The sequence below is a fragment of the Pezoporus wallicus genome, unplaced genomic scaffold (assembly GCF_028554395.1).
Source record: "Pezoporus wallicus isolate ANWC-B61680 ecotype Strahan unplaced genomic scaffold, APGP_CSIRO_Pwel_v1 contig_8042, whole genome shotgun sequence".
In the NCBI taxonomy this organism is placed as follows: Eukaryota; Metazoa; Chordata; class Aves; order Psittaciformes; family Psittacidae; genus Pezoporus; species Pezoporus wallicus.
This window is the reverse complement of record NW_026639380.1, coordinates 2,736,638-2,761,655: the sequence shown is the minus strand read 5'-3', so window position 1 is coordinate 2,761,655 and position 25,018 is coordinate 2,736,638. Positions and strand designations below refer to the sequence as shown.

At 37.2% G+C, this 25,018-nt stretch overlaps 1 protein-coding gene across 10 annotated transcripts in view; it reads left to right on the top strand.

The window, feature by feature from the left end:
• The window catches only part of PLD5 (phospholipase D family member 5), a 162,766-nt gene that overhangs the window by 57,496 nt on the left and 80,252 nt on the right, over positions 1-25,018 (top strand). For 3 of the 10 annotated variants that reach the window (XM_057414473.1, XM_057414474.1, XM_057414475.1), the window contains exon 2: positions 8,594-8,730. The exons of 1 other annotated variant lie outside the window; for it this stretch is intronic. In XM_057414473.1, coding sequence (XP_057270456.1) covers positions 8,594-8,730 — 137 coding nt within the window. Of the gene's footprint in view, positions 1-8,593; positions 8,738-25,018 lie in introns of those variants that run through there. 6 more of the 10 variants (XM_057414481.1, XM_057414480.1, XM_057414476.1 and 3 more) reach the window with 5 other exon arrangements.

The following is a 25,018-nucleotide window of genomic DNA, read 5'->3' as shown; positions in this document are numbered from 1 at the left end:
TTGTTTCTAGAAAGTCTCTTACCGGACATAAAAGATCTAACAAATAAAACTGAGTACTTTGTTTGTATATATGTAACACTATTTTTAGCTGCAGATTTCTTTTTTTGTAGACTTTCAAGTGCTAATCTGAGTTTTTACCTTTTTTCTTATATCTTTCTGTATCACATCCTTTCTACCTCTTCTATCTTTCATAATTTCTTTTTCCATCGTTCTTTCTTACCTTACCTCTTCCTTGCTAAAAACCCTTGGTTTGGTTTTTTTCGGAGGGGACTTTTTTTTGTCTGTTTTTTTTTTTTCTGAAGGTACTCTGTCTTTTTATTATATGGCAAAGTGCTGATCCAAAAAGAAATCGATTATAGCTTTTCATAGCACAGCAATTTTTACTTGTAAAATTCTTGGAGGAGTAATGAGTCTAATGCTAGCTGTGGTAAGAGTCTTTACTTAAAGGGTCCAGGTTTAAAGATGTTTTAAGAGATATCAGGATACAGAAATATGGTTTACTGTGTTTTCTACTAAAGAGTTTTTAATAGTATTCTGAATTTGTTGTTCATGCCTGGTTCAGATTGTTCAATACTTTTCAATACAGGAGACACTGGATTTGAGTAGCCTTTTATAGTGTACACGAGAGCCTTTTTTTGGCATTGCTGAACTGTAATACTGTGTTATGTTATGCTGGATTGTCGATACATCATGTTGAGAAGTTAGGGCCCAATTTCACGGAAATGGCACATGAACGCTTAAATGTATTCAGGCTTTTCACTCCTACTTTTCTGCCAATTCTGGTCAACAAAATGCATTAGAGGTTAGTTGGTCATGTGCTGGAAACCGTATTTTCTTATACAGCTCATATTTTGACTGTTAATAGCTTTCCGTAATACAGCGCTTTGTGTGGAGGCAGCTCAGATAAGTAACCCATAAAGCCTTGGATTTCTTTCAAAGCAGTTTATTGGATTTCTATTTATAGTAACATTTCTATCCATGTGTTAGATGCCTGATCTGTTGGATCAAATGTTTGTTCAATGGGCAGTGAAACCAATGCAGCTGCTTCACTGTGGGTGTGTGATGAGGGCCCACAGCCCCTCTGTATGCCACCATGGCAGTGATTGCTCCCATCTCTGTCTCTATGAAGCTGCATGGTGCTGAGCTATGTGTGTGCTGGAAGGCAAAACTCTGGATCATCTTTCCCTTGGTAGAGGTACTAATTTTGGTCTTTCTCAGCTAAGTCTATCTACATACTGGATTTTGTGTGTCTGAGATAATTACATTTTTATAAATCTTTCTTTCAAATACAGATTCAAATTAAACTGGGTAGCCAAGGACTGCTGGGCAGACAGTGTGACTTCATATGCCTTGTTTGCTTGGAAGACACTGTCATTAAAGAATGCTGTTTGGAGAATTAACTGTTGATTCTCTTCTTTCTGTGGGTAACTACAGGACTAAATATTTATTGTTGATTTTTCTCTGAACTGTCTCCATGCAGTCTTGAAAGGTGGACAAAATATGCCAAGTTGGAGTAGAGGCTAAGGATTATTTTTGCCTCATACACAGTAGAGGTGTTATACCAGGATGTAGAGGATTAAGTCAACACAACAGTGTGACACAGTAGATTCATGTTCATGTTGTACTCTGCTATAACTCATGGGTTCTTCTATGGAGAAAGAAAACTATTTAAGAATGTAGAAAATGCATTCTACAGCTCTGACACATGGCATATCTAGCCCTGGACTGTATGCCTAACAGTGGCAATAGCATGTCCCCATCATCCCTGCCTGTTTTCTCTAGCATCTGTTCTGGACATGTTTTCAAAGGCTTTGTCTAATCTCTTTTTAAACCTGCTGCTGTTTGCTTTCACGGCCTCCTGTGGCAACAAATTCCTGATGTTCTATATCCACTTCATTAAAAAAGTACTGTATCTTTCTGAAACTTAACTCCTACAACTTTGAGTAAACATCCCCTATTTCTGGTATTGTGGTACTTAGTGAATAATTTTGCCTTCACTATACCTGATGCTCTTTTGATGGTTTTGTACCTCTTGGTCATAGTTCTTCTCTCCAAACTACTGACTCCTACCCATTTTTGTTCTGTCTTCCTAGAGCACCTGCTCCAACTTTTTAATCATTTTGCTTATCCTTTTTCCTAATGTTTTCTCAGTTCCTCTGTCTGTGCAATTGTTTGCTCCTACCTGCTGGTAGCTCTTTTCCTTAATTGAATTTTAACCTGTTTTTCTCAACACACCACCTAAATTGTCAAGAACATTTTGAAAAGTAAATCTAATGTTCCAGTATGATTTCATTTTGTGCTGCTTTGGTTTTAATTGAAAACTTAACAGGCACAGTTCATTTCTAGTCCATAATTTAGACTATTAATGAAGACATGAACAAAAACAGATACACAGCAGAATCTCCTCACATTGTTTCAATGAGCATATTCATACCAGCTTTACACCTCTCTTGTAATAATCTGGACATAGTTTCTGTGCTTTGTGAGAAGGTTTTTACTAGAGTTCAAAATATGTTATTTTCAGCTTCTCTAGCAGGATAACAGTGCTCATGACTAGGAAAGATGGAAATCAAAATAGATATGACTTTTTCTTTACAATTTCTTGTCTACTAGGAGTTTACATATAATAGCTTTGTTACTTGTTCAAGTATTTGTTAGAGATTGAAATTACAATATTATGTGTGCAATTCTGGTGTCCTCAACAGAAGGACATGGAGCTGATGGAGCAAGTCCAGAGGAGGGCCATGAGGATGATAAAGGGGGTTGGAGCACCTCCTGTATGAGGACAGGCTGAGGAAGTTGGGGCTGTTCAGCCTGGAGAAGAGAAGGCTGCGTGGAGACCTCATAGCAGCCTTCCAGTATCTGAAGGGGGCCTGTAAGGATGCCAGAGAGGAACTCTTCATCAGGGACTGTAGTGATAAGACAAGGAGGTAATGGGTTCAAATTTAAACAGGTGAAGTTCAAGTTAGATATAAGGAAGAAGTTCTTTACTGTGAGGGTTGTGAGGCACTGGAAGAGGTTGCCTAAAGACGTGGTAAATGCTCCATCCCTGGCAGTGTTCAAGGCCAGGCTGGACAGAGCCTTGGGCTACATGGTTTAGCGTGAGGCACCCCTGCCCGTGGCAGGAGGTTGGAACTAGAGGATCTTAAGGTCCTTTCCAATGCTAACCATTCTATGATTCTATAATTTCCTGATTTCTATTGCTCGCTCAACTTTTTTTCTTAAATATGGGTAACATCTTTGCTTTTCCAGTGTTCTGATACTTTCAGTTTTCATTGGTAAGTGCTAAAAGTTCTTTGTTAGCCTTAGCCAGTATCATAAACACCCAAGCACGAAGCTCTCTGGGCCCAGCCAATATGAAAATATTTAACTTATCTCAGCACTATTGGATCAGTTCCTTCCCTTTTTTAATAGGAATTAAGTGCTGATTTATATTAATAATCTTAGCTGGGAGATTTAAGGATGAAATGAAGATTATTACTGTATATAGATTCCAGATTAGTGGAAAACAGTCTTTATAGCAATGGTTTTTCTCTAATAAACACACATAATGATTTAAAGAATCAAGGTTAACCCAAGAATGATTATTAATTCTTGAAGTCCAGTTCCTTGCTTTCTTTGCTGAATGTGCTGTAGCATGACATAAAACCCTAGTTGTAAGCAGAATTTTAAAAGGTGTTGAACAGGTTGCTAGTATTGAAGATGAGCACTTTTGTTCCCACACTGGTGTGAAATCTGAGACGTGTTGCAGGAAAGAGCAGGCTACTCATGGCAGATGTGAAAACCTAAGTCTTAGAGCCTCTGTGGTTATGACAGACGGCCGTGAACTCTGTATTAGTATGCTGTATGTATAAATATTACATCCTGTGTTCTTAAATAGGTATAAGAATAAGGCACTAGTTCATAACCATGACATGTTTTGTTTTTATATGCTCAGTTTTCTCAGTAGATGCAGCATTGCAATTTCACGGCTCCTGTTTGGGGAGAGATGGACATTTTTGTACAATATTGAGGGAAAATTAAATTCCTGATTAAATTTAGCGTGTCACTGAGATACCTACTGTTTGTGAAGAAAATGAAAGCTTTATGGACCATTGAAGTGTTCTTAACAGCCTTTGAGCAATGCAAGTGCAGTAAAGATGGAGGCCTTTTACTTTCTTGCTCTCATTTTCAATTCTGCTTGGGTATCACAGACTCTGATGCAACCTTAGCTGACATAGACTATCCTTTTTCTTAATAATAAACAAACAGAAAGGGTCCTTTTGTGATTAAAATCATGTGTGAATAATACTGCACTGCATTCCAGTGGTGCAGCTTTTGTTCTTTTTCTCACTTGGGGTATAACAGCATAAAAAATAATCATGCTTTATTTTAGTAAATACGTTGTTTTGTTGAATTTATTTAAATGTGGATATTATGTAAGATAGATGAGGCAGGTGAAAGAAATGTGTTTTGCTCATGAAATGGAAAATGGCAGCATTTTTGATAGTCCTTGATCCTGCAGAAGTTTCTTTCCCAGTCTTTCATAACCTCTGAAGAAATCTTTCTCTCATGTAACAGAATTTCTGGGTTCACAATAGAGAGATCTCGATGCTGTTAAGAGTGAAATTTCAGGTTGTCCTCTGACAGGTGCAGTTAACCTAGTGGATGTTCTGGGCCCAGGCCTCTTAGTATCTCTAATAATCTTCAAATATGTAAGAATCTGCAGTACGAAAGAGTGAAATACTCTGTTCTCCATTTTGACCAAGTTGGAAAGGGTATATATTGCACCATAAGAGACTTAAGTTAGGCATCAGTAAGGTACTAACACCAAGGATGAATTGCCTGAAGAGACTGCAGGATCCCTTTGAATGGGAGGTTTTAGGTACAGGTTAGGCAAATATACGTTAGAAGTAATACTTGTATAAATTAACCATGTATGTGGATAGATGGACTACATAAGCTGGAGAGATCCTGTATTCTGTAATTAAGAAAGCTTAAACACACAAAGGGTTTTTCAGGCATTTACTGAAGGAAGAAGGAGGATAGCTCTGAGGGATCCCAGTCGTCAAGGGGATACGGAACAGCATAGCACCAAGCAGTTGGACTGCCTGAGCCCACTGATGCAAGAGTCTGAGGAGCAAATCTAGCAGATTTCTTCTGATCTGTCTATGGCATGAGCTCTTCTACTTTGAATGCTTTCAAGAAACCTGCTGTTACTTGCGCATACACGCACACGTACACAGAGGCGCACACAGTAGAACAGTGGTATGGTCTATTCTAATCTATTTTAATTAGAAAAAGCCTATTAGAAAATTGCCTGGAGTTTGACATTAGTGCATGAAAAGTAAGATTTATTACCATTACCAAACAAAAGGCTCAGAAGACTTGTTTGGTGCCAGTAATTTTATTATTATTATTTTCTAATATAAACATCAATTTGAATCTAAGCAATATTCAAATACTTATTTCTAATGTCATATATAGATTTAAAAGCAATCAAAAAAATAACCACTCAGGAGAAGAATTTGATGATGAACTGTAAAACCATTCAAAGTCCTCCTTAATAATCTGTATGATTTTTTAAAAATGGCCTTTACCTGGCCCCTCAGACCTGTGATTAAAAATGTACATGTAGGAGAATCACAAACTTGGAGGTTTAGTTTTGATTTATTTAATTTTTTTTTTTCAGAGAGAAAAAAATACTATTTTCACCCTTTTATATTGTTCTGGTTTTCTGTGTGTGGATTTAAAAGGCCCCCTATGCTATTTGTAATCATGCTGTTTAGCTGCATGTGAAAAAAATTAATCTGTTACAACTGTCAAAGACAAATGTGTAATTATAAATGATCTGTGTGAATGAGTGCAGTAAATTAGATTTATGCAGTTCTGTATTTTAGTGCTAGTATATTAGCAGTGGTCTTACTAGTGGGACTATGTGCCGCTCATAGTGAGAAGCAGTCAGTCAAACTGCAGAGCTTGACAAGCTCTACATAACAAGGATTTAAACCTTATACAAATTTCAGCTGCAACACAGAAGTCAAGAAACCTTGAATATGTTCTCCAAATTTATGTGGAACAGTATTTAAAGCTAGATTAGGGGCTCCATTCAGAATTATGTTGTCCGCCACTTTCCGTGTTCCTGGAACATAAACCCCTAGGAATTGCTATCATTAAATTTTTTGGTATTAAAGAAACTTAAGGCATCTGTTGCACCTGCCTTTTTTATTGTTGTTTTGTTGGGTTTTTTGTTTTTTTTTTTCTCTCCTTGTGATACTCTTCAGATTTTATATAGCTTTTGGCCTTAAATTTTAAGCCAGTTAAAAGGGCTGTAGGGCTGTTTTATGACTTATGACACGTGTGGTAGAGGTACAGTGGGCTCCTTTTAATGAAACATCTCTGGCTGCCTCCATGTGTGCTGGCCCAGCCTTGAAGGCTACTGTGGTTCCTGCTGGTCCAGTGACCCTGTAGCTCTCTCTAGTTGTTCACACAGCAAAGAAGATGGAGTTACTCACCAGAGCGATGACATAAAATAATTTATACTGAGTGGCAGCTAGGATGCTTATTATTACAATTATCCCCAAAATGTGGACCTGGGACTATTCCCAGTGAGTAGAATGACTGGTTTGGGAGGAAAAAGAATACTAATGTTGCAAGCCATGCTGGGCCACATCCCCTGCTCTTAGAGGCTTGAGAACAAGCCCCAGCTCTGTTTGACTCTCTGGTATGGGAGTAGCTTTGCTATGTTGCTGCCATGGTGATATGCTCAGTGCTTGGAAGAAGCTGCATCAGTTTCTGCAAATACACTTACAAAACTGTAAAAAACTGCATGAGACCACGATCATCTTGGCAAGAGTGCTAGCCCTCCTGACGAAGAAATGGCATAAAGCAGTGTCCCAGATCTGAATACCTCTTTATCTTTGACACTTCGTTTGTCTTGCCAGTAGTATGAGGCAACAAGGCAATGTTTTAACATTTATCTCTTAAGTTCTACTGTGCATCTGACTGCAGCCTTAGTTCTGGACACCCAAATGCAATCATTTCTAATTCTTTTCATATGTTGCCATGATTATACCTAGTATCAGCAAAAAAAAAAGGTCCAAATTTTATTTGTTTCAAAAATAGGCCTTGTAAATGGTTGAAGATGACTTTCCTATGCTGCATTCTTGGAAGATTTTAGGTAATTTATTAGAAAGCACAAACATGAATATATATTTCAAATGTATAAAAGTGTCTAATATGCATTGCATTTAAAATATGCCTATAACTTAAGCAGCTTATTCTGTGTTACAGTTAGGTAAAAGGATTAATTTCTCACCAAATTTCTGAATATTTGTTCCTGGTTTTTTGAAGGAGTAGTTTGCTGCATTTTAGATTTTCATAGACTGAAATAAAGCATTTATATCTGATTTGTTCTGAAAGGCATGAGCTTGTTTCTTCTGGGATGTGCATTAGTTTGCAAGTTTTGGAAGCCTATTTAAAGTAGTTCTTTTATGTATATGGGAAAATGTTCCTATTACTCTGAAACTTATTATATCTTAAACAAAATGTCAGGAGCAATGCAAATACTATGAAGTTGCTTTTCAGCTGCAAAGATGACATTGCTTTGTTTCCCTTACACTTTTCCTACTTTCTCACTTACCCATTCCTTTATAAAGCTTTTCTTCTTTACGTGACATTTTAATTACAGGGTGATAATTAAAATTAAGAAAATAACTATGGCAACAGAAGTTAGACTTTTATGTTTTTATTTATAGTGTGTTTTTTTGCACACATTATATTTGTTTGAATATTTGGTTTCAGAAAAAAATATTGTTTCATGCAGCTATGTAAATTGCATGCCAGCAGATTGTAGAGGTTTCACCTTTTTCTGTGGCTTTACATGATTGCATCTGATTTGGTACTGAAGGATTTCATATTGTAGAATAAAATAGTGCTGTGCTGTGTTTTAATATTTAATCTGAGATTATTAAGATGCAGATGATGAGGGCATTGATGCAGAGGGTATTGCCTGTCATGTTAAGCAACAGTATCCCATTTTTTCCTTCAATCCCATCTATCATCTGTGAATTATTTTTTCGTATAAGTACTTTAGGGCAAGGACTTGCCAAAGTGTCTCAGTTACTGTGGCAGTCATAGTAACAATGTCAGTTACTTTGTGTAGCAATAAAAAAAGCCTTTGTTCTTCATTCTGCTCGCAATGACATGTTTTATTTCAGCCAAACACAACAAAACTCTCAAGACTTTTGAGTGCCATCCTAAGTGCATACTTTACCTATGAGGCTCAACCAGAAAATATGTAGTTAATGTAAGAATCATTATTTTAATGCACAATGCTTTCCTTGTGTTACAAACAGAAAACAGTTTGAATTATGGATCTTATTTTTGACATGAATTATTTAACAGAGTCTCAGAGATTTAAAATACATCTCAAGGTGATACGTGAAAGACAATTTTGAGAGTGTTTTCATCCTGAGGTGTGTTTCATGTTGACAGCTATGGCAGTAAGATCTTCAGAGAATTTTAGATCTTATGTAAAAGATTTAGAGTCTCAGGTCATTGACTGGAATGTGCTCACACCATTAAAACTTTTTTTAATCTTAATCTCTTTCAGTCCCAGCAAAGATGCATTGTGATCTTTGCACTGGTATGCTGCTTTGCAATTCTGGTTGCACTGATATTTTCGGCAGTGGATATTATGGGAGAAGATGAGGATGGACTCTCAGAAAAGAACTGTCAAAATAACTGTCGGTAAGAGGTAACAAACAAAACTTCTCTTTTGGGGTGGATAAGAACATGTGTGTGTTATAATGGCATGTAGTAATTACAGTAGTCCTGTAATTGGGAAGAATAGGCAAAAGGAAGAAACAGTTTCTCATTTTGAATTTCTGGCTTTGGAAGTTGGTTTGGCAAAACGGAACACACTTTTTGGAGTTATTTTTGGTGGTTTGTTTTGAACAAGACCCTTGTGTTAGTACAATTATTTTGTAAGCCTGGGTCACAGCCCATTAAACTTCAGTAAATGAGTACTGAGGTGGCTCGCGTAGTTCCCTATTCTGTCATGTCTGTTGTTCATTAAGAGCTGCTTTCTTTTTTCTTCAAGAAGGTCACTGACCTCTGCTGACCTTAGACTAATGTTCCTTTTATATAGAGGGACATTTTACATATTCCTGTTTTTTGCACTCCCCTAAGAGACACAGTTGCTTGCCTAGAAACTGTGAAGAAAACTAGTAATATGGTCAGAAAGACTGGAGCACTGGCTATGTGGAGTTCGGATTTGCCTCTGACACCTCCACAGTTATGTATATCTTTTAACTTTAGATTTCAGTAGGTGATGAGATTTTGGGGACCTTTCATTTCCAGACTCTGAAGTTCATTTTGCTGCTTCTCACTGTTAGGTTCCTTCATGAATCTGTTCATCAGCGATGACCAATGCTTTTTCTGCATGGTGTTGTCCAAGGTCACCTTCTGTCCACCAGTAAAGCTGATTTAACAAACATTTGCAGGCTTCATTCACAAGTGGATTGCTTTTGGTTTGGGTTTTTTTGTTTTGTTTTCTTTTTTTTCCCCAAGGCTTTTTCTTGTATATAGAGCACCCTCTCTGATTCATTTTGAGGGAAAAACCAGGCATCCTTAAATAGCTTCTCAGAAATCCATTCTAATCTAATTAGGGAATTGCTGGAGTTGGAAGGGGCTGCAGTTCTGGTCATCCTCCAGTCCATGACCCTGTTCAGAGCAGGATTAGCTACAGCAGCTTGCTTGAGGATGTGCAATGTTGGGCTTTGCGCAGCTCCAAGTATGGACTCCAAAGCCTTCCTGGACCACCTGTTCCATTGTTGGTTCATAGTCAGTCAAGCTACCAATGGCTGGGTATGTAGTGATTTGGACATAACTTATATGTATTTTTTTACAATAATCTAATGAAATATTAATGTTTTTTTGAAATAAGGAGAACAGTCTTCTTATTTCTGCTATTCCTTGTTGATTTTGTGTAAAAACTCTTCGGGGGCATTGCCCTTTTAAGTTGCCTTGTCACAGTGCAGTCAGCAGCAATTCACAATCCAGCAAATTGGATTATGGTTTTGCAGTAATATTGGATTTTGCAGTATTTTTTACATGCTGCTGCCTTTTTTTTTTCTTTTTTTTTTTTTGAGAGGGTTGATTCTTTAACTCTGTAGCTCCTTTCAAACAGGACACACCTGCAGCATGGGGTAGCTTTGCCCTAAAGCCAGCTATCCTTCTGGCACCGTTTTTTGTTTTTCCTCAACATTGCTTTGTATTTGTAAAATGGCTTGGCCCTAATCTGTTCACTCTTTTGTATGCCTACAGTTCTGGGCAGCCTTCTGGTATCTTGTCTGCATTTTCTACATTTTTTCCAGTAGCCTGCCTCTCCACATCAGGGCCTTAGGTATTCTTCACTGTGAGTTGTTGCCTTCCAAAATTTTTGAAGATACTGCATGTATCACCTTTACACCCACTATCTCCATGTGTGAATCTTTGACAGAACTAGGTCAGATGAGGGGAAAGTTTTTCTGCTCATTGGCTTCTGAGTGCTGCACACAACTTCAGCACACACAAGAGCTACTGCACCATGTTTTCCTCTTAGTTGTATCAACTAATGGCTCCCTTTTTGTTCTCTTTGGCTACACAGGCCTAGTCAATGAAGAACTTGGGCTTCTTTACTTTGTATTCTTCAAACGGTAAAACATTTCAGAGTGGGGGCAATGTACAGTGCTATGGAAAACCAAGATACTATTTTATCCCAGCATAGGAGATTGTCTATTTGTATGGGTTACACCCATCTGCCTTTCCAAAGACTACTCACCTTTGCTTAGCTTTTTCTTCATTGGTGTGTGTCACTCTTGTCTCTCATGGACTGTTACAGGAGCCTGGGAGTAAATCCAGCTTTAAAAGTAGGAGTCAGTTAAATTGGTCTGCACTTACAGTGATAAAAGTGATCTCAGACCCCAGCTCTATTTTAAGGTGCCTTTCACAGAGCGATTCAAGTCCATGATCTAGCTACTAATGCCTGAACCAGAAGGCACATCAACGCTCTGTGTATAAACTGCCTAAACCTTTTCTAATAACAGTATCCAAGTGTTGGCAGCTGCTACCTGCTAACATTGAATCTTTCTCTGCATGATGAACCTGGGCTCCTTTATGTGTTTAATATATTGCAGACTTAACTGAAGTTCTGCAAGATCAATTTCTGCCTGTGGTATATATTTAGTACTTGGGGTAAGCACTTCCAATATGTAAGCCAAGAATAATTGAATACTTATATTTCTGCTGTGTGAGTACTTTCACTGAAATTCAGGAACAGGCACTTAGGTTTGGAGGATATGTTACGACAGAACTGTAATAGATGGTCGTACTTTGGTTTTGTTAGATGAAATGATTGTCAAATAAAACTTTATGATATGCGAATCCTGTTTTAATCGATCAAATTTGTGAAGAAGCTTGATGGGAAGGGAGGCTATTGATTAGAGAAAAACTTCACTGATGATTTGTTAAAGGTTTTCGTCTTCTGAAAATCAATTTAATTTCTGTCTTTTTATTTTAAAGGAAAATATGTCTGAAATAGAGCTGTAGTCTTTGGCTAGAAATTTTTCGAGCTTGTGCCAAAAAATAGCAAGTGAGAATTTTTTAAAGGAGGAGAGAGAGAGAGAAAGTAAAAGGAAGACACTTTTAGAAGTCTAGAGGTTTTTGTAGCCTGAGGGAGGAATCACTGAGGTATGTTTTCCAGTAAAGCCTACATCTTTTTTTGTTGTGATTGTACTGTTGTTCATGGATACAAATGCAGTCTTTCTGATCTGCTTCTGGTAGTTCAACATGATGTTCCTATTCCGTTAATCATTCCTTAACTCTTATTACATAAGGAATACTTACTGCATATGTTGCCCAAAAGACCTTACTCTTCACTGATGTATTTTATTTCTCTCAGGGTTTTGTACCAAAACCAAGTCATGGAAGTGGAAAAGCAGCCTGTTTCGCTGCCTTCTTTGGTTGTTGACACCCATCTAAACAGTTGCATAGGAAATGGCACTTTTTAAAGAAATGAAACTGTTTGAAAGCAAAATTGTGATTTGTAATCTTTAAGCTGCTCGCTGAAATAATCAGTCAGTGGTTGAGAACTGACATGCATCTGCCTTACAGGTCATTTGTGACTGTCACAATGTGAAGTCATATTGCTGTAGGCTGCAAACCATTTCCCATTTTATTTGTTAGACAGAGGAACTTGATATTTAATAACACTGAGTAGAATATTCAAGAGGAACTTGAATATGTGAAATTTAAATAATAATTTTTTTTTCATTTGAAATATAGATACAGAAACTTAATTTTTTTAGCCTCCTTTACATGCTGTAATCCAAAAAATACAAATAGGTAATTTAAAATTATTTGCGTCCCTATCCTTATAATTGAGAGCAAATATTAGGACAAATAAATGTTCTTGTAAGATTAACTACCAGGCACCTCTGGAAAAATTACTGTATCTTCTACTGATACATACATTGCAATGCAAATAAAGGTGAGGGAAGGTCTGTAGAATTTATCAGGCACACAAATTTTGGCTTCAGAATTGCAGTCAGAATCTGAATTCTACTGACTGGGAAACTATTGGTTTAGGTGCAATAACGTTGTTTGTACTTATTTACGCTGTCACATATAACGTTCAAACCGTGATCTTATATGTGAAGAGCCTGGCTGACTAAAAGTAGACTTTTTAATTTATTTTTTTACGACTGGACCAGTTCTGCTGAGAGGCAGCATTTCACTTCAGAGGGTGCTGCACATTCTTGGCTTCCTTCCACAAAATTTGATTTCAGAATGCTGGACTTAAAAAAAATACAAATGTTTTTTGACTCTTCCTATTGAAAGGAGTGTCAACCAATTGACATTTAAAGAATAAAAAAGCAGTAATGACTGTGAAAAGCTTATGCACTTCATGTTTGGTTGGGTTACAAATAATTCTCTTGAGACATCCACATTAATGTTATTAGGCAGTCCCGATGAATGAGACTGCTTAAGAGGATACGCTTAGAAGTCTGGGAATTTTGCCTGTCTTGCTGTGGGTCCATTAGACGCTGCAGCTATAAAATTAGATTATTGTACTTTGGAAATAGTACTTTTTAATGGCTGATCTGTTGTGAATAAATCTTGGCCTCTGATATAACGTCAGTCAAGGCTTACTTGGCATTGTTGAAACTGGCTGATAAACTAAAAATACCAATCTGGGAAACAAAAGTCATTACAGCTAGTAAGAGATGGTCTCTGTTACCCAAAGTGTTTGCAGCAAGGTACAGCATGCCTCTTCTGCTTGTTCCTGCTGATAGTCATACTAGAGTCCTACAGAGCTTCCACATGCCCTTAATTATCCTCATCTCACTGGCTTTTGCAATATGAATCTAAGCAGTAGTAGCAGGTAGCATAGCTCCTGCCTCTAGCTATGGATTTGGTAAGGTGGGAAAGGAAGCAATGGTAGCTGCTTTCCACAGTTCCCATGTTAGGGTGTACAAAAACTGTTGTCATAATGATTTTCTTTTTTCTTTTTTCCTTTTTCTGGTGATAATGGGAGTATTTTCTTGAAGTGTGTGTGTGCATGTGTGTTCAAAAAGGATTCTGTCTTGCGTTCTGCTCCAGTGACACAGTTTTGCTATTTTGATATTTCTCTTGTTCTCAGAGTAATACAGAATGAAGGCATTTGTCCTTTTCTGTTTGGATTTGTGTTGAAGGAATTTGCTTATCAGTATAATATGAACAGCAAAGCTACTTATTTGTGATTGTAGGGAGGTTTTGACCAATTCTGCCCTATAGCAAGTAGGTGGTGATACTTGGCAGTGTTTGCGTTTGCTTTGGAAATTGTTCAGATTGTTTTGGTTAAGGCTTTTTCTCCTCTATAGGTATCCTGCAGAGGAGCTGAATCTTCCTGTTGAAATGATGAACTTAGATTTCAACAGTACTTTGCAGCACTAAGTTCTAGAGATTAGATCTAGTTGTAAACAGTAATTAGTTATATTGATGAGTTATTATGTGTTGCATGCACTGCTTTCAATTTCATTAGAAGTTTCTTTATTCTTGGTTTGTGAGAGAGCGCACACAATTGGATTCCAGCACAGATTTTTTTTCTATTGCTTTATAAATTGTTCCTTCAACTCCTCTCTGCTATTTCACCAAGTAAGGTTTTGCAGCACTGTGAAGTAAGCATACTGCAGCACATGCTCAATGTTGTTTTACCTTGGAAGTCCTTTGCCCCTGGCTGATTGTGGGGGAGATGTTCTCTGTGCTGCATGGGTTCCAAACATAGCAAGGTTTATATTGATGGATTTCTATTTAATAAACAAACTCTGACAGGCACAATAATGAAAAAGCTAAACAAAACAAGATGCTCAGATTTGAAAACAAGCCTGTTAAAGAGCAACAGAAGATTTCTATTTACAACACACTTAGAATACTTGGTATAAAAATGCCTTCTGTCAACATGATGGGTAAAGGGATTGGGGGCACCCTCAGTAAGTTTGCAGATAACACAAGTTGGGTGGGAGTGTTGATCTGCTTGAGGGTAGGAAGGTTCTACAGAGGGATCTGAACATGCTTGGCCTTTTTGAACCTCTTCTGTATGGTGTCTCATGTGGTCTTCCTATGTCCACATCTCTCTATTTAGTCAGAGCATCAGTGTCTGTGAGTAGCACTTTAGCTAAGTAGTACTCTTGTGTGTTGAGCAGATGAACCTCTCTATTTATGATCTCTGTTAATCAGAAAAGTACAAGTTTGCCTCCTTTATTCAACTTACCCACATCCAGTTGTCCGGGCCAAGAGTTAAAAATGCACTGGGGGACTTGGTCCATTTTATTATCATTACTGTTTTTTGTGTTACATTTTAGGGTTTTTCTATAATGAATTTGTTTGCTGTCAACCTGAATGAAAAACAGAAAAATAATGCACAAATACCAGCCCTGGCATGGCTAGAGACAATTCTTTTTCTGTCACTTATTCCCTACTTAATGACCAGTCCTTTCCAAATAAGGCTGTTACAAAATTATCATAGAGTTTAAAGCGAGTTTTCATGACAGACAACATCATAATTTGGTACTTTTAAATCTTGTTTCTTCACATACTAAGTGTTGAAATGGCTCTTCTAAGAGCCATCAGTGATTTTCATACCTTCTGATATGAGGAGGAGGATTCATCTTGCCTCAGACTAAACTTTTGATGGATATTTAATGGCACATTAAAAGTGCTGGCTTTGACTTTTTCCTGTTTTTCTAGATCAGCATGGAACTCTCAGAATAAATATGTTTTATTCATACATATGACCACAGATGATAATCTGATATCTTTTGCATGTTGTCAGGTATATAGCTAATTGATCTTCATCAAACTCCAAAAATATTTCTTTAAAAAAGCTCTTGGGAAAATCAGGTTTTGGTTTCTTTGTTATCATTTTTGAAATGCCACCTAAAGTCAGATGGACTTGAATCAGTCTCTAAAATAATAAAGTTTAGAGCTCAGCTTCTATTGGCTAAGTATTGGAGAAAAATGCAGTTTTATGAATAGCTTAGCAAAATACACATATGTGTAAGCTTTACAACTAATCATAAAACCTTAACGGAAGAATGAATATGCCACCAGCATGAGGTTAGAACAAAAATCTGTAGTCTTTCTTCCACCCAGTTTTGTGTCACTTATATCATCTTGGCAGTGCATGTTTTGCACAGGTGCTGGTGGAGAGTAGGCAGATTTACAGTGCAATAAAGGCGCTAGAGGATGCTATGGGTGATGTATTTTGGGCAATGAAGGCTGAAGTACTTACTGGACTAGAAGTGTCTTCTCAAGCATTCAACCATAGCTATTAGGACAGTATGGTATGTTTTATAGTTGTGTGTGAGCTACTGTAAAGATATCCTGAACACCTTCCAATTTTGGGCAAAGACACAACGCTACAACCTGGAGGCAGTTCATCACTGTAGTAACTTTGGGAAATGATATGGGAAAGCAGTAGAGATGTAACCTCTGTATGACATTAGACAAACTATTCCTTTTCCTAGTGACTCATCTGTTTGCATGTGAAGAGAGTTGTTCAGGACTGACTAGAAAGGAGAACACAGTGAGGTGCTCAAAGTTGCTCTTGAGAAAAGTCATAGAAATGTCTGGGTTTTTGTCAGAGGTTCTGTGCTGGGCATGTTTATGTGGTAGTGTTCCAGCTGGAAATGTACTTCTAATCCTTCATGATATTTTGATGTTTTCAGAGGGCTTTTTTGAGAGTCAGGATGTTGCTATTGAAATACATTCCATGGAGTTTTCTGTACAATTACCAGTTGCTGATTACAATTTTTTTTCTAAAACGTGAAAGGATGGGGGCTTTCATGTTTTATTTTGTTAGGGTTTTGTTTGTTTGGTTTTTAGTTTTGCTTGGTTTGGGGTTTTTTATTTAAATCTAAGTGCATCAGTCTAAAACATTCTTTTAGTAGAAATATAAATGCTACTTTATCAAGCTACATAGCTTGTGCCCATTTCCCTTGTCTTCCTCTCCTTGACTTTTAATTTGGATGCAATTTTAATCAAATGCAATTCTACATGGACTAAAATTAATTACCCTTAAAAAAACAACCAAACAAACAAAACCCAACAAAATCCGGAAATACAAACAGATACCTAAAAGCAACAGACAATAGTCAAACCTATTTAGTGCTCCCAAGGTGTCATGGAACATATCCATACAATCTTGCCTCTGTAATTTGAGTGCTGGCAATGTCCTTTGGGAACGGATACTTTGAGTTGGTTTTTTTTCATCTGTGGATTTTTATTACCATTCCTACCTTGACTATATCTGCTGAATTTGCAGTGCTGATTTCAAATTGTTGCTGACTAAAGGTTTTGAATTTCCCTTCATTGTTTTACAAAGTGGTTTTGTTTGTTCTTGTGGGGCAGGAAGGGCATTAATTAAGCTTAAGGGATTTTTGGATTGTATGAATGTCAACATCATAGAATATCTTTTTGTTCCTATTCTGCAGAAGAGAGTTATTACTTAGAAGATTATCAGTAAATTATTTCAAACACGATAAGAACCTGTTTATTTAAGAGGAAAAATATTTTGATTTGTGACTGGTTTCTCCAACTGTGAGCTAACACGTGTATCCATCCCAAGTCATACCAAGATAACCGGGGCTCTTTAGAAAGTTGCATAGGCCAAGAGAAAAGAAGGTAACAATCATATTCCTGCTTATTGTGTATCGATGCATGATTATTTAGTCTAAGTTAATGTTGCTATTTACAGTTACAATTTGTTAATACCAGATTATGTAGGAGGAAACAAAAAGACAACATATATTTTGTCATTAAAATAAAATGGTCAAAATATCACCGTAATATGTATTCATGATATTCAGGCCCTGTCAAAAGGTTTTGTATGAATTTGCATTGTCACAAGCTGAATGTAGAAATAAAATAAAAACATCTCACTGGCTAATTAGTGTAAATGACAGTAGCTATTTATACAGTATTTGTTGATCTTTTGAGAGACTCTGTAAAGTTGATAGGTTAGAATATTTTGCTGTGTTTTACGGAGGGGTGAGCAGGGAATGGGTTGCTGCTCAAAAGTGCTGAATAGAAATAACCCAGCTGATGAGGGGCTGGTGTGGTTGCTGTGCACCTTTGTACAGCACTTTAAGTACCTCAGCTGTTAAATTTTAGATTATTTGAAAGTTAAGATAATGGTATTTACCCAAGATTTAAATATGGTACAAACAAAGGAAAGAGGCTGAGATTCTTTCCAGTGGCTAAACTGAGTCAGCTTTTACAATGTTATGTTGGGAAGTCTGAACTCCTGATTACTGACTGATGGATATTCAGGTTGTTCACTGCAGTGCACATACCATAAAACATAAGAGGAGAGAAAAAAAAAAGGCAGATTTAAATTTAAAAATACATTGTTAACACCAAGAACAGCAGCTGGATTTCCTCATGCATGACAGGGGCAAGAATGGCTTCACCTAAGAAGGTCAGCATTGTCTGAGTTGTGTGCGCTTTATAGTACTTGCCTCTGTTAGAAAGCAAACTGCTCGCCACAGAATGGGGTGCAGAGCTTCTCCAGCTGCAATTTAGAAAATATTGCTTAGGCTGTCAGGAAACAGGCACTCGATATGGGCGAACTATTGTATTTGGAAGACTTTTACTAACAGCATTTGTAGATTATGAATTTTGAAAACGTTAGCTCAGAAGTAAAAATGTGCAAATAAATAGGATGTTAAGAAAACAAAATCAGTTGGAATTCTTAAAAAAATCTTTCTTTTCTGATGGTGTCCTTGTCCTTTCATGTCTAGAGATTAAGCATGAGCTTTTGAAATACGTAGACAAGGCAATTGTGTGGGGTTTTCGATAAGCGTATCTTATAGATCTTCAATTACAGTATGGTAGAGAACAGAGAAAACTAAATGATGTAGTGCCTCTTGGTTAATAGTATATATGGCACTCTAGATAATAAACAGCCATGCCAGATAAATTCCTTATTCTAAATTCAGCAGAATTGGATCACACTGTTTCTTTTTTTCACTAGGAGTTTTGTAATATGTACCTCATCTTTCTTCATTTCAATTCACTTCAGATCCTCAGGATCCTCATATTTCCATTCTTTATCGTTCAGTGTTGCATCTAGATGTCTACAATGTGATAATGTGAGCTACGGATCTGCTGTTTCCAAGGACGAGGTTTTAATTTTTAAGGCACTGAGTGTGATGTGACACCTAGATGGTAGGAAAAGGGCAGAGGCAGTGGGGCATGGACAAGACACTGGGAGGCACTAACGGGGAGAATACCATTCTCATTAACTCCAAACCAGGACAGATTTCAAGAAGTTCCAGTGTGAGTGTGAACATTTTGAATAATGAATGGTGGTGCGTTAAATTGTTCATCTATAGTCTCTTACATGAAGTAGTTCCTGTTACTGCTCATGTGGACTTAGTTTTCTCTTGGCTTACGCTCTGGAACGATTTTGTCATGCAGTAAAGATGTCTCCTCCTTACTTTATTTTTACAGCTTTTTAAATTTTCTTCCCCTTGACAGACACCTGTAGCTTATTTTCCTTCCCCCTTTCTTTGCCTTGTCATTTAAGTTTGGCTGTGTGAGGTTCTCACAGTGTGTTTGTGTTTCCCTTGGGCTTTTCCTTAAAGGTCTTTTTGTGGGCTTCCCCTCTACCCTGGTGGTTTAGAAAGTGGCACAAACACCATTCCTTGGAACGTTTTCAAAATCCATTTTACACACATGCATGTTCCCAGCTTAGATGAACTATATCAAGTCTCTATTTGGAGACAGTGTCTCAAGAATAAACCTGACTTGGCCCCAGTGCTGTAAATATTAAACAGATTGGCTGTTCTATGTATTAGTATCACTAAGAAGGATTTAGCTAATTAGTTAAGTTGGTATATTTATTTAGATGACTGTGTCATAAGGTATTTAATCCACAGAACATGCTTGTGAGATCTCAGTTTTATTGTCTTGAAATCAAAATACTTAAGCTGTTGTGTTCCTGTGAAGGAGTACGTATTTTCTGACTGCAATCAGTAGTTTAACAAGGTGTACTGAAACAATAAGGCAGACTCTTCTTGGGTTGGCCAAGGGATATCTTTTGGGGGGAAATATGCAGGGTTAGTGCTTAACCAAGAGACCCTATGGAGAAAAAGTGCTGTTCTGCTTTCAGTAGAGGGGAGAATGGCTTTAACCTCTTACTTGGACTTGGATTCCTGGACTTAATTCACCCATTGAAACTGGGTGTCCAAGTGCTCAATGGCTCCCCTGAAGAACAGCAGCTCATGCTATTGGAATCACCTTAGGTCAGCCGCCTCAGCCTGAAGCTCTTAAAGATGGCAGGCACTGACTAGCTCCTGGCTTTACTGCTATTCTCATCCTGCCCCTTATTTGTATTAGAATCAGACACACTGCTGTCCCCGCTTCCAAGTAGAAACCTGTAAGGCTGTGGTTCTCTGATTTTGCTCTTGCTTGCTTTCTCAAAGTGCATGCAGTAGTTACAGCATAAAGATCTGTAACTTAAAATCCATATACTAGGTACAGCTTATGGGAGTTGAAGTTACAATTAGCTATGCTTTCTCTCTTTGATGAGTTTGTACAGAAAGCTGCTTCTTTTGTTAAGATCAATCAAAAAATAAGGATTTTGACATTCCTCCCTACACAGAGCCCATGGATCATGAAGGGCCTTTGTTTTGGCATGCTTATTGGAGGTGAAAGGTGCTGTTTGAATTTTCTGTGGAGTGTAAAGACTGGTCAGGTCAGCTGGTTTCTCCTGCCTCAGCACCCTTGGGCACTTGTCTCCCATAAGAATCTGCCATAAGAATCTGCTGACCGTCTCTCAATCCTCCCTGCACAGCTGCAAAACCCACTGGAATGTTTAAGTGCTGACAGGCAGAAATGCTGTAAAAATGTAAATTTTCTTCTGCTGTAGGGCAAGATGCCAAGAAATGCTTTTTTAAATGTTTCACTGCTGAATAAGGGTTTTGGGGAATTGGTACAGGTGGAATGCAAAATCTTGACCAATGGGAGAGAAGCTATGCTGTTAAGATGGCTCATATTTTGGCTCTTTAGTCACTTCAGGACTTTGGCACAGAGGGTTTGCTTTCTTTGCTACTGGGATTTTAACAGAAAATAATGGGCTAAGAAGTAGTGTTCTGCTCTGTTGGTGCACAAAGCAAGGACTGCTTTGTTGCCTCCAGAATGGCATTGTCTGCAGTAAATACTGCACTTAAAAGCTCTGTAGAAAAGGCCAGGGTAGAAAAGTCAGCTTTCATTCAGCAGATATTTTAGCTTTTTGTGCACATTGATGCTCTGAAGGGCTGTGACCAAGTGAAATGAAGAGTTGTGCCTTTGACTCTGTCAGTGGAATACTAGGAATTGTTTTGCTTTTTCTTTAAAAGCAAAATTTAAAGATAATAATGTTGTTTTCTGTTGCAAAAGAAATAGATGGTGAGTGCTTTGCCCAGATTTTACAACCAGCTGTGACCAAGAAAATGTAAAAATTAGTTTTGTTTCATCTCTTAGCTGAAGTAATACAGTGGCTGCATAACAGCTGACATTCAAGGCTGTTTCAAACAGTGTTATTTTCATACCTTAACCAGGGCTTTAAAAAAATAAAGGAGGGGTTGATTGTATTTTGACTTTTCTGTACTGTAATAACATACTTCTTATATCAACAATGCAATAATTTTATTCTCTGCTAGTCCTCCTTTGTCCCAAATGGCTGTTCATATGTGCAAGATACATCCTCTGAAGTGCAGTCACTTATAGTGAACTACTGTATTTGTGTTACTGTACTTCATTTTTAGCTTTCAGTTTTACATCAGATCACAGTGAGGACAGGTAGAATCAGCACTTTGCAATTCAGCAAGTTACTTTCTCTGAGGATTGCCACTACCATCTTCAGAATGTTTTACACAAGTATAAATAATAAGTAAAAAAAAAAAAGTCTTTTCCAGGTGCTTTCTCATAAAACTACTGAAGTGCATTTCATGAACATTGCTTGAGTCAGCAGTATCAAGAAATAGTAGCTCTTTGTAACAGATTATCTGTAGTGATTTCAACAGTACACAAATATGGAATTAATCTATATACTTCAATATTGTCTAATTTTAGTCTGAGCAGTCGAGAAAGGGGCATACAAATGTATTTAAAGATTCTCACAACTTTTTCTGAGAAAAATCTGGGTCATACAGAGCTGTCTACAGTATTCAGTGCAATGTGTGAAAGCCCCATTAATAGGAGCAACATACAAAGAAGGCAGCAGAAATCATACCCTCCCACAGAAGGATAAAACCTGAAAATTTTATTGGGGCATTTAACACCATTTGAAAGGCTTGGTGGCGTTGGCACAAACGTACCCTGAAGGTGTGCACAAATTCGCTTTTGGAGATCTCAGCACAACCATGGCCTTGCTTATATATAATCCTGTGATAATTCATCAAAGGCCTATCAGCTGGATAATCTGTTGCTGTAACAAACTTGTTCATTCTCAAGCTGTATCTGAGAAACCATACTGCAAGATAAAGGGGTTATCAGTGGAGTCAAGATTAGTTAGCTGTATTAGGATATTAACCTTGTTAATTATTGCCCTGATGCATTTGTGGAAAATATGTGTGTTATAATAAAAAATACATTTCTGTAAGTTTTCCACTAGCCCTAACTATATTAACCTAGTATGCTATTAGGTAACTAATCCAGGTGCAGCAATTCTAAGTAAGAGTTAATTGCAGATTTATTACTGAAAATTTAGATTTTAGTTGTTTCTGTTATATATTTCATCTGGAAATAAAATGGAACTGTCATGTCTAAAGTTTTAACTCACAAATTCCAACGTTGATGTTTCTAGTCATAAGCAAGATGAGTTTATTTGAAAAATCCACTAAAGATAATAAGAGCTTTGAACCAAGTTGATAAATTTATTCACAGACAACAAAAGTTTGCTTTTCATTTCTTTGGGCGGTACATAGATGTGGTGTTTAATCAGTAGTAAAAATCAAAGAATGAATACCCATTTTCCAAATGGTACCTTTTATTTAAAGCTAGCTTATGTCATACTGGAAGTAGGTGGTCTTAATAACAGTTCTTTGTTGCATCTTCTCTCCCTCTCCTTTGCTCTCCAATGATCCATCATTTTCCCTCTTCCAGGTTTCAGACGATAAAAGTTCATTGAACTCATACTGTTAGTAATAATGTGGTAATGAAAAGGGACATTTGTTCAACATATTATTTCAAGCTTAATGGACTATCTAGCAAGTCAAGGATGATGATTGGTCTTTTACTAATAATGGCTGGAACGTAGGACATTCTTCCTAGAGATTTAGCGACAGATTAGGAGTAAAAGATAGCTGGAGGTGTACTGGAAAACAACAAACCTTTGATTAATGTTCCTCAGTCCCCAGGAAATATTCTGTGTTTGTCTGTGTTCGAGGTCAAAAGTAGCAGCAAAACTTTGACCTCCCTGATCCATGACTTTCTTTTGTTTTATGAGTGCATGTGGTAAATACTTTCCTATTGTTCAATGCCAATGTTTTAAGAAGCTAATGCATTCTAGAAGGTCATCGCGTTGCATACACATTAACTGGCCTTGAAATTGTTTGTGCAGAATTCTGGCTTGCATGAGATGTAGCATAAATGAAAATTTTCCATCTCTACATCAGGAAAGGAAAAGATAAAGAAAGGATCTTTGTTTATTTTCTGAGGACTGTATTTCCAGCAGGGTTCTTCTAAAAATTATTATTATTTTTTAAAATCCATAAGGGCTCTTTATTGTTGTTTAAGGAGCTGCAAGTTAACAGTTTTAAAGGGAAGGCACTGCTCACCCCTCTCTGGTTTGGTGTGATAACATCCCCATATTGGTATTGGATGTAAGTGGAAAAGCATAGTAATCAAGAGTAGAGCATGGAGATGGTGTAACTGAATTTATCATTGCTAAATGAAACAATCAGTTTATGACCTTCTTGGGTCTTTTAATTTTACTGTTAGGGGTTTTGTTTGTTATAATGCTGTCATCTTTCTTAAAGCTTCTTGAAAGCTCTCGTCTGTATGTGGAGAGCCATGTGTAGGATGGGAGTGTGGCTGCAAGCCTTGATTGCTGTTTGGAACAGCAAAGAGTGGGGGCACCCATCTCCATCTGCACCCTGTAGGTGCTTAATTCTTGTCTCTGAGTCCCTCTGTTGGAGTATTGCTACCTCTCTGAAACAGCAATTACCATGTTTGAATGAGATTTAGTGAAGTAACTACTGAGTTGAAAGTTGAAAATAGTGCTGCAAGGCTGTAGAGTTTTCACTTGTTCTCATAGTCTTTATCTCATTTGGTGAATGACACAGAATTACTTCCAAATTACTCTAATACCCCTACATAACCAAGTGTTTCTATTCTTTGAAGAGTTAACATGTTAAATTTACTACTTTCTTTTTTCCAAGTTTATCTCATTTTAAATGCTTAGCTGCTTTTTATTTTTATGCAATATGACAGTAAAAAGAAGATTTTTAGTAACAATATTTATCTCATTAAGTTCATTTTAATCCAAAATGTATTTCATATGCAAAGCATTTGTAATAAAGATTACTTGGAAGTCTCTATTTCGGCGTGGAGTGCAACAGTAACACAAATGATCCCATTTTAAAAAACATGTCCAATTTCCAGTGAAAAAGAACCACTTTGAAGCAATAGAAAGCATTTTTTAAGATGGTGGAAACTTGCTGTGTTTTTGAAAACAACATCTGAGAAAGTGATTTTCATTACAAATGACAATATTTTGTGTATGGCTACTAAGTAGAAGCAAAACATTTCTGCTAATCCTTAGCAATTTTTTGCTGAAACTTGGTCATCTTCTTTAATGAAGTTGCTTTATTCATGTTCTTGTTGCTCTTTGTAGCACAATAGAAAGCACAAATTTCAAGGAGTCAATAATTCAACTAGGCAGTTGGGGTTTGTACAAGAAGGTACTTTGTGTATAGGGCTCTGGATTGGGGCCTTGATGTTTTTTGACAGAACAGTTGATGTCTTCTACGTACAACAATTTGTTTATTTAAAAAAAATAAAATTATTTCCTTCTGGAATGCTTGGAAGGGAAGGGACTGAAAAACCCAGGTGAGGGATGCATAGGGATCCATGCCTGGTTTTGTGTAGATATTTCTGGCTTCAAATGTCCATACCCCTTTATAAGTACACTTGTTCAACTGGAGTACGTTAGGGAATATTTTTGCTTTGCTAGTTAGTGTTCCTATTGAAGTATCTTCCAAATAAACCTTACTTTTGGTTTTATGTATCTATCTTCTGTCTTACAGTTGGTTTTGTTCTATAATAATTTAATCATTTCCAGATCTCTCACTCACCGTAGTGAGTTTTCCACATCCCATCTGTATTGGTTTTTTGTTATTGTTGGGTTTTTTTTGTGGGTTGTTTGGTTTGGTTGCTGTTTGGTTTGGTTTTGGTTTGTTGTTTTTTTTTTTTCCTTAATTTACTCATTAGAACAGGTAGGGGACTTCCAACCTGAATTATTTGATGATAG